Source organism: Lucilia sericata, unplaced genomic scaffold (assembly GCF_015586225.1).
Source record: "Lucilia sericata isolate MDLA Ls3-8-SP2 unplaced genomic scaffold, ASM1558622v1 Contig004789F_arrow, whole genome shotgun sequence".
Classification (NCBI taxonomy): domain Eukaryota; kingdom Metazoa; phylum Arthropoda; class Insecta; order Diptera; family Calliphoridae; genus Lucilia; species Lucilia sericata.
The window spans coordinates 12,326-23,182 of record NW_023997350.1 but is presented as its reverse complement, the minus strand read 5'-3'; the positions used below and the strand labels follow the sequence as shown (position 1 = coordinate 23,182).

Sequence of the window (10,857 nt, the reverse complement as noted above, 5' to 3'; positions counted from 1 at the left end):
GTCTAGTCTATAGTGTAGTCTATAGTTTAGTCCATAGTCTAGTCTATAGTGTGTTATATAGTCTAGTCTATAGTCGTCTATAGTCTAGTCTATAGTCTAGTCTATAGTCTAGTCTATAGTCTAGTCTATAGTTTAGTCTATAGTCTAGTCATAGTCTAGTCTATAGTCTAGTCTATAGTCTGTCTATAGTCTAGTCTAGTCTAGTCTATAGTCTAGTCTATATTCTAGTCTATAGTCTAGTCTATAGTCTAGTCTGTAGTCTAGTCTATAGTCTAGTCTATAGTCTAGTCTATAGTTTAGTCTACAGTCTGGTCTATAGTGTAGTCTATAGTGTAGTCTATAGTCTATTCTATAGTCTAGTCTATGTCTAGTCTATAGTCTAGTCTATAGTCTAGTCTATAGTCTAGTCTATAGTCTAGTCTATAGTCTAGTCTATAGTCTAGTCTATTCTAGTCTATAGTCTAGTCTATAGTCTAGTCTATAATCTAGTCTATAGTCTAGTCTATAGTCAAGTCTATAGTCTAGTCTATATTTAATCATTCTTTCTTAAGGAGAAAACCTATATCGAATGGGATTTGGTGAAGAGAATGCACTATTGAAAAAGTATACACGAGAGATAAGGATTAAGGTCTCAGAGTCAGAATTGGTTCACAGTCTCTCACCTCCGAAGAAGATATTAAATACGAGCATAATCGTCTTAGATTAATTTTGCACACAATGAAATGCAATAAGGCATTTAAATGGACTAACGGTAACCAACCATGTTCGAGTCTCTCGATCCATATTTACTACTTAGGGTTAAAAGAAGCTGTAAGGAAAGATGTAAAAGACTTTTATTCAGATGCAACTTTTGTGATTTAACTAGAGTGATGCTCACTCAGCGTTTCAATCTTACAATAATGATAACGATCCTCTTAGCATGTTAGCAAAAGCAAGTAATCTTCTTCTTTGATATTGAATTTGCAGATCCTCATTAATATATAATATACTCCCAATATTTTAGATAAGTATATAGGAACCTAGTCTTGGGCCGTTCAACGCAATGTGTACCAAAATAAAGAAGATTAGCGTTCTTCTCAACCATCCATACGCAGTAATCCACTCAGTATAACCAACTCGACTCACAGATGTGGAGGATATAAAGGCAGACGTGTGAATGAACGCCACAAGTGACACCAGACCAAAACAAAAACAAGCGAGTGAACAACAAGAAGACAACAATATTCTACGATCGACAAAAAAGTAGAGTAAATACAAGTGATGCTAATGATGAAGCACTAAGAATTTTGGTACCAAATTAAAACAAAATATTAAAAATTAACAAAAAAACTAAATATTTGACGAAAAATCAAAATTTAAAAAATTTAAAAAGTTTTGTTTAGTACCTATTCCTTAAAAAAATAGTACTTTTTTAATACTACATACAAATTGAACCAACTCCATTAACGTTAAATGCAATGAAACTTCAATTCTCTGTTCTGTACTCGTACTCGAATTATGTCACACATATTTTTTTCTCGTTCTACCTCTGAGGCAATTAAAAACTCTTAACCGTGTGTGTGCTATTTATTGTTGCCACTGTCGCTGACTTTGCGGCATGCAGTCCAACACCAACAACTCAAGTGTAAATGATAATTAAGTTATAAAGTGCTTCTCTCTGCGTTGCATTTCATTTCACTTTCCTTTTGAATAAATATGTTTTTCTTGAAATAAAAACAAAAAAAAAAATTATTGTGTAATTCAGATTTACATATGGGGCGTCTAGTCGAAAACAAAAAAATTAAATTAAAAAATATGTATTGCATTTTAAATTGCCAGAATATGATGATGGCGTCAGTGCATATCATTGCATTAATTTTTAGTTTTTTTTCCGTTTTCTTTTTAAATAAACAAATACTAAAAATTCTGTTAAAGAATGGTCACATGTGATTTATATTTTTGGGCCGGATATGTAAGGGCTTATGAAATATAGTGTTGAAAATAAATCATGAGAATTGTCCTACTGATATAAAGGGATTAATTGGGGCATATAGATTGTACATATGTACGTTGTTCTCAAGTCGGAAAGTGCTCTTTATATATGATCAGGCAACCATAAACTCGCTCTATATATATATCAGGCAACCATAAACTACTACACTAACTACTAACTAACTAACTAACTACACTAACTAACTAACTAACTAACTAACTACTAACTACTAACTAACTACTACTAACTAACTAACTAACTACTAACTAACTAACTAACTAACTAACTAACTACTAACTAACTAACTAACTACTAACTAACTAACTAACTAACTAACTAACTAAAACTAACTAACTAACTAACTAACTAACTAACTAACTACTACGAACTAACTAACTACTAACTAACTAACTAGACTAACTACTAACTAACTACAACTAACTAACTAACTAACTAACTAACTAACTAACTAACTAACTAACTAACTAACTAACTAACTAACTAACTAACTAACTAACTAACTAACTAACTAACTAACTAACTACTAACTAACTAACTAACTAACTACTAACTAACTAACTACTAACTAACTAACTAACTAACTACTAACTAACTAACTAACTACTAACTAACTAACTAACTAACTAACTAACTAACTAACTAACTAACTAACTAACTAACTAACTAACCTAACTAACTACTAACTAACTAACTAACTAACTAACTAACTAACTAACTAACTAACACTACTAACTAACTAACTAACTAACTAACTAACTAACTACTAACTAACTAACTAACTAACTAACTAACTAACTAACTAACTAACTAACTAACTAACTAACTAACTACTAACTAACTAACTAACTAACTAACTAACTAACTAACTAACTAACTAACTAACTAACTAACTAACTAACTAACTAACTAACTACTAACTAACTAACTAACTAACTAACTAACTAACTAACTAACTAACTAACTAACTAACTAACTAACTAACTAACTAACTAACTACTAACTAACTAACTAAACTACCTAACTAACTAACTAACTAACTAACTAACTACTACTACTAACTAACTAACTACTACTAACTAACTAACTAACTAACTAACTACTAACTAACTAACTAACTAACTAACTAACTACTAACTAACTAACTAACTACTAACTAACTAACTACTAACTAACTAACTAACTACTACTAACTAACTAACTAACTAACTAACTAACTAACTAACTAACTAAACTAACTAACTAACTACTACTAACTAACTAACTAACTAACTAACTAACTAACTAACTAACTAACTAACTAACTACTAACTAACTAACTAACTAACTAACTAACTACTAACTAACTAACTAACTACTAACTAACTAACTAACTAACTACTAACTAACTAACTAACTAACTACTAACTAACTAACTAACTAACTAACTAACTAACTAACTAACTAACTAACTACTAACTAACTACTAACTAACTAACTAACTAACTAACTAACTAACTACTAACTAACTAACTACTAACTAACTAACTAACTAACTAACTAACTAACTAACTAACTAACTAACTAACTACTAACTAACTAACTAACTAACTACTAACTAACTAACTAACTAACTAACTAACTAACTAACTAACTAACTAACTACTACAAACTAACTAACTAACTAACTAACTAACTAACTAACTAACTAACTTACTAACTAACTAACTAACTAACTAACTAACTAACTAACTAACTAACTAACTACTAACTAACTAACTAACTAACTAACTAACTAACTAACTAACTAACTAACTAACTACTAACTAACTAACTAACTAACTAACTAACTAACTAACTAACTAACTAACTACAAACTAACTAACTAACTAACTAACTAACAACTAACTAACTAACTAACTAACTAACTAACTAACCAACTAACTAACTAACTAAACCCAAAAAGAATGAGAAGTTTCCCAAATTTCGTTCTAGCGCCGCTTCTAACAATAGAGTGCCCATTTGCGTAAACTTCAAGTATGGCTGAGCATGAACTTGTTCAACATGTCAGTTTGTTCGGCATTCCTTTTTATCTCTAGCCCCTACACGAACTTATTTTTAAAGAATATTACATTTCCAAATGGTTGGTCTCACTATACATTCGTCCCTAAAAATTCCGATTCTCCAGTCAAACTTTTAAATTGTTATTCATCCATCAATCAATCAACCAATTAAAATTTTTACAAATAATTGTTATTATCATATATTCAGTTTTGAATTATGGCTTAATAAAACTATAATTTTGTTTACAAAACACGTCCTTATAAATAACTGCTAACAAATTAATTTTAATTACAACAAAATTTTCGCATCAACAAATTATTTTGGCATTGTCCCCCCGAACAATATGTATTTAAATACAATTTTTTTTGCAAATAATTTAAATTGTAATCATAGAATTCCATCTGTATTAACTAAATACCTTCTACAATGTTTACACAACAAACACAATAATATCTGATTATTTCAGATGTCAGTAATTATTTGTAATTTTAGATTTAATTATTAAAAAAACAACTTAAATTTTACTAAATATATTACAGAAAAGTTTTTTCGAGAAAAAAAAAATATATATGTTATTGCTATCAAAACTAAATAATTTTCCCGATCAAACTAAATTGATAAAACAAAATTGGCATGCAATTTGGATAACAAATAAATGACAAATAGTAAATAGAAATAAATTTAAAGTTTTTTTCCATCACCAAAAAAACAACTATAAATAATTGAAAATCTCTATGATTCGATGTCAGTTTCCATTTGAATATTAAAAGTTTATGAAGTTTTGTAAAAATAACTCTTTCTCTTGTGCGTTAAAGTAATCGAAAAAGTTTACAAAATGAAATTCCAGTTGACTGGATTATTAGTGGCAGCTGTCATGTTGATGGTGAGTTTGGTGGAAAGTTGAGTTAAAAGATATAATCCTATATTTAAAATTTTATTTAAAAAAGGCTTGCTCCACTTGCTTGGCTCAAGGCCCAGGAGGTGGTGGTCAAGGCGGTGGTCATGGTGGTGCTCAAGGCGGTGCTCAGGGTGGTGCTCAGGGAGGTATGGGTGTTGGTATGAGTGCTGGTGCCGGAGCCGGTGGCGGTATGGGAGGTGGTGGTGGTAGCGGCATGGGTGGTGGTGGCGGTCCACCTGGTGGTCGACGCCGTTAATTAATATGGCTTTTCAAATTCACTAAAGTTGACACATATTGATTTAAAGTTCCCTTAATAAAATACGTAGCAAAAATATAGAAATATCCATAAAGTTTTATTAAAAATTTGAAGAAATTTGGTTCCATTGTCTATAGTCAAGACTTGTCTAGTCAGTCTAGTCTATAGTCCAGTCTAGTCTATAGTCCAGTCTAGTCTATAGTCCAGTCTAGTCTATAGTCCAGTCTAGTCTATAGTCCAGTCTCGTCTATAGTCCAGTCTAGTCTATAGTCCAGTCTGGTCTTAGTTTAGTCTCGTCTATTCTAGTCTCGTCTATAGTCTAGTCTAGTCTCGTCTATAGTCTAGTCTAGTCTCGTCTATAGTCTAGTCTAGTCTAGTCTATAGTCTAGTCTATAGTCTAGTCTATAGTCTAGTCTATAGTCTAGTCTATAGTCTAGTCTATAGTCTAGTCTATAGTCTAGTCTATTAGTCTAGTCTAGTATAGTCTAGTCTATAGTCTAGTCTATAGTCTAGTCTATAGTCTAGTCTATAGTCTAGTCTATAGTCTAGTCTATAGTCTAGTCTATAGTCTAGTCTATAGTCTAGTCTATAGTCTAGTCTATAGTCTAGTCTATAGTCTAGTCTATAGTCTAGTCTATAGTCTAGTCTATAGTCTAGTCTATAGTCTAGTCTATAGTCTAGTCTATAGTCTAGTCTATAGTCTAGTCTATAGTCTAGTCTATAGTCTAGTCTATAGTCTAGTCTATAGTCTAGTCTATAGTCTAGTCTATAGTCTAGTCTATAGTCTAGTCTATAGTCTAGTCTATAGTCTAGTCTATAGTCTAGTCTATAGTCTAGTCTAGTCTATAGTCTAGTCTATAGTCTAGTCTATAGTCTAGTCTATAGTCTAGTCTATAGTCTAGTCTATAGTCTAGTCCAGGGGTCGGCAAAACTTTTGAGTCGGAAGAGCCAAAATTTATAGTTTACAAAACATATGTTTTAAAAGAGCCACAAAATTGTTGTTTATTAAAACTTTACAAATACTTTATGAATTCATTTCAAAAACATAAAGTTGGTTTAATTATCTACAGGACATTCTGCAAGGAATCTTATAGATTTTTGACTACAAATACTTTTTGAATTTTTATGGGTCATTCGAATGCATTTTTTAAACACTCGTTATATATAAATATAGAATGTTATTAGAGTAGGGCGACAGTGTTATCAATTAAAAGGTATTTGGAAACATATCAGGAAATGTAAAATTCACGAAAATTGATGACGCAGCTAATACAGTATAAAGTAATATATTAATTTGGCGGCAATCGAGATAAATATTTTACCAACCCCAATATTAGGTCCTTTTCAGAAAATGACTAACGATCATAATTGACTTAACAGTAGCAATATATGTTGTATATTTTGAATATAGAAATTCAAAATATACAACTTTTATAAGAACAAAAATCTATCTTCCAAATTTGATTTTAACGTTCATAACTGTCTTAATAATAGCAGTATTATGACAAAATTCAACACAAACATAACGTAAACATAATTGACCAATCCCCTTTTAAAAGGTCTACTTCGGAAAATAACTTTAACGTTCATAACTGATCTAATTAACGCTCATAACATGCTTAATAATACCAGCATAGTGGTGCAATTCGTCATAAACAAGTTTATAGGAACAAAAATATCTGTACCAAATTTAATAAGGATGGATTCAGAATTGACCCACCCATATAGTGTCCACTTTCGAAAACGACGAAAAATACAAGTATAGTGATGAAAATCAACACAAACAAGTAGGATCCAAAACTTCATTACCAAATTTTGTAAGGATGGGTCGGTCCATAATACGCTTTCTGGTACCTTATTTATAGCCAAAAATTGTATGTCAAAAATATATCAGTCTTTTATAGATCACTGTAAAACGTTTATAAAACGCGCAATATTTAAATATTGAAGTTTTTAAATAGAACAAGTTTTTAGTATTTACCCAGCAAAAACTCGGTAATGGGTTGTACTTCCATAACCACTTACTTTTCAATAACTACTACTTACCGTCTGCATTACTTAGAAGTACTCTAGTAATGACTTTCTTATAATCTGATATAGAAGTACTTTATTTTCGGCTTTGTCATTTTGTTTGCATATTTTATTTAATTGCGTTTTAAGAATTGTGTTTTACAAAAAATAAAACAAAATTAATTTTGATTGTGAAAACCATTATTTGATGCGCAATAAAAAAGCTAAGGAGTGGTACAGTGTGTAGAACATTTGACTAAAAAATCGAAGTCCCTGGTTCGTATTCTAGCTGGATCTATTTATTATTAAAAAACAAAACAACTTACTCAACAACTGTTTTGTAAGAGAAATTGCAAGTACTTCTTTAACTTCCTATTGTAAGTACTTGCCTCCAATCACATCACCGTGTTAAAATAATGACTTAAAATGCTAATGAAGAAGTAGTGAAAAGAAATTTTATTAGCTTTTTAACTCATTACTTTTCAATGTAAGTTTTTCCTGGGTAACTGTGTTCAAACTCTCTACATTATTAAGTAATTATTTAATTACTATATTTTCAATTTCCAAAAAATATGTTTTAATTCGAAAAACACGAAAATTTCGGAATGTATGATTATGTTTTACATTTTATCTAATGGCACATCGTAAGAGCGCTCATGATACCCCATCGTTTATAGGGAACTTTTCAACTAAAAATTTAAATAATTAAAAATTTTCTTACAATACTAACTTGTACATGGAACAAATTCAATAGGAGAGATAGGTTTGTATAGCTTTAGAAAGTTTGGATCATAACGTGTTGTTTAAAGTTTCACAAACGACTCTAAACTTTCATTTGTTAGTTGTCTCACATACAGAACGATTAAACAAAGTTGAAATGTTGTGTATATTGCAGAAACGTTTGCAAATTGTTTTGTTAGTTTTAACAAACACTGCTCGTTAATCTATTCAGAAAGATATATATTTTTTATAAAATAAAAAAATTGCGTATGAAACTAAAGAGCCATAGCTCCACATCCAAAGAGCCGCATTTGGCTCGCGAGCCGTAGTTTGCCGACCCCTGGTCTAGTCTATAGTCTAGTCTATAGTCTAGTCTATAGTCTAGTCTATAGTCTAGTCTATAGTCTAGTCTATAGTCTAGTCTATAGTCTAGTCTATAGTCTAGTCTATAGTCTAGTCTATAGTCTAGTCTATAGTCTAGTCTATAGTCTAGTCTATAGTCTAGTCTATAGTCTAGTCTATAGTCTAGTCTATAGTCTAGTCTATAGTCTAGTCTATAGTCTAGTCTATAGTCTAGTCTAGTCTATAGTCTAGTCTATAGTCTGGTCTATAGTCAAGGGTTTTAAGAATCTAGACGGGAAATATGCGAATATTTAAGATGACGCGATCTTAGTCTATACTGACGCCTCTAAATTCGATATTTATACCCTCTTAATATATGAAGTAGAATGAAATGAATCTGAAACAGTTGGTATTTCAAATCCCAAAAGTTCAGGAACTAATTCCAATAAGTCCCTTCCTCGTGCCAAGCATTAATGAATTGAAACTGTACTAACTACATAAATTATTTTCATTATAAATTAATTATTAATTTAAAAATATTATTGGCGCCAGGTTTTTTCATCGCTTTATTATTGATTTATGTCAGTTTTGACATGTTATATTATCATATATCAAGCGTTTAATATTTGACGACGTTTTGCACTGATAACGTAAATATTTTAATAGTTTTTTTTAAGAATTTTTATTTAGTCATATAAAAATTCGAAACAAATATAAGAGACATACTTGTCACGCTTATTGAGGTACTTCAAATTTTATTTATTTTACTAAATGCCGAACGAAGAGTCTATAAAGTAATTACAAGTGCTGACTTTAGAAGGAGTGTGCAGACAGTTTTATCAACCGGAAATAACTGGTGTCGAAGAACTTTATATCTATTTAAAAGGTAAGTTGTAACACTATTGGAAAACCTATATAGGACTTGGGCTTCTGATAATACAATTATGGGATATTTTTGAAGATTTTAAATAATGCTGAATCATTCTTAAATTAAACAATCATATTATGTTATTAAAATTTAAAGCTCAAAACTTTACTAATATTTATAATAGCACTACAATCTTATTAATGAATATTTAAAAAGAGTAGCATCTGATAGTTTTTGTTGATAAAGTCGAAAAAAAAAAAAAAAATCCGCAAAAGAAATCAGGTGAGTTTATAAATGAATGATTATTATCTCATCATGTTTTAGTAAAGTTTTTTTTTTGCCAGCGTTCGACTAACTCGAACTATGTAGTACTAAACATATCAACAAAAAGTATTTACACGTGCCGCTAATTTCCGACTACATACCGATTTTTTTTTCCTCAACATCATGGCGATATCGTTTTTTTTCATACAATATTTGCCAAAGTATGTCTGATGATGGCCTCTTAGAGTTTTGTTTTTGGGAATGACATACAAAAAAAAAAAAAAAAAAAAATAAAAATTAAGTATTTTTCACTTTAGTTTTCATTTCATTCTTTTCGTTTTACAACAAAATTTGGGCCAAGCGTAGAATCTATATTGTACACTTGCGATAACAATTAAAAAATTATTATGGGAAAAAAATGAAATTTGTAATCTACATTTAGACACACAGACCGACAGACAGATAGACAGATAGACAACATAAATAATAATTATGTTAAACAATGATTTTGCAGAATTTTTTAAGTATGTTAGGCATTTAATGAACAGAAATGTAAAATAAATCTACACTAAGAAAAATTTGCGGAAATTGTAAAAAGGTCGGAAATTGTAAAGATTATAATAAACAGGGGACTCCATATTCTAATAGAAACTCAATTCTTGAGAGTTAGTCGAATCCAAAACTGTAATAAGTTTTGAGAAGCTCTCAGAAGTCGGATATGTATCCCCAGTAGCGAATAAACTCAGATCTTAAATAATAAGTGGGAAATTCACTGGTTTTATCAATCAGCATTAATCGCTTTACTGGGTGATGCGGATCAGAAAAGGTAAATTTTTAATAACTCTTCCGGATACATCAAGTAAAATCCTGAGATAAGAGATTGTGATTAATCCCTTACTACAACTATCTTAGTAGCAAGTGAACAATTTTGATACCAAGCATTGAGCCCTGAAATGTATCCCCCAAGTAGAGGATAAACCCAAATCCAAAATACTAAGCCCGCTTGTCATATAAAGGTGAATCTAAACTATGGCTATGTAAGTTGTTACTGAAACTAATTCCAAAGATCTTCTTGAGGACAAACTCTCTATAAGGTTAAGGTTGAAACGAAACTGCAAGCAACTAACGTGATTGGATTGATCAAAACTTGGACTATAAAAAAAATTTGATTGATAGCGATCTATGACTATATGAGCTAAATCTATTACTAGTACAATCTAAATCAATTGTTCCAAATTTAGCTTTCCCCAAAGATAGAATATTTCAATTTAAGGAGATGCAATTTAATCCCAACTAGATCTCCCTGACTATGGAAAAGCACATATATTTCAAAATCCATAAACTTTCTTGTCAGACACTTCCTTGAGCAATTAAAGATTTTTTCCTATTGGAATTGTACACAAAATACTCGTTCCGATCATTGTGGATCTGCATTCTCTTGCAGTCAGTTATAGTTTATTTTATAT

The 10,857-nt window shown here is 30.3% G+C and overlaps 1 protein-coding gene across 1 annotated transcript; it reads left to right on the top strand.

The window, feature by feature from the left end:
- Window positions 1-4,740: 4,740 nt before the first annotated feature.
- LOC119615287 (glycine-rich cell wall structural protein 2-like) lies at window positions 4,741-5,273 on the top strand. Its single transcript, XM_037971356.1, has 2 exons — window positions 4,741-4,916; window positions 4,981-5,273. Exons 1-2 carry the CDS (start codon window positions 4,869-4,871, stop codon window positions 5,185-5,187), a joined length of 255 nt encoding a protein of 84 aa, XP_037827284.1. The 5' UTR covers window positions 4,741-4,868; the 3' UTR covers window positions 5,188-5,273.
- Window positions 5,274-10,857: the final 5,584 nt, after the last annotated feature.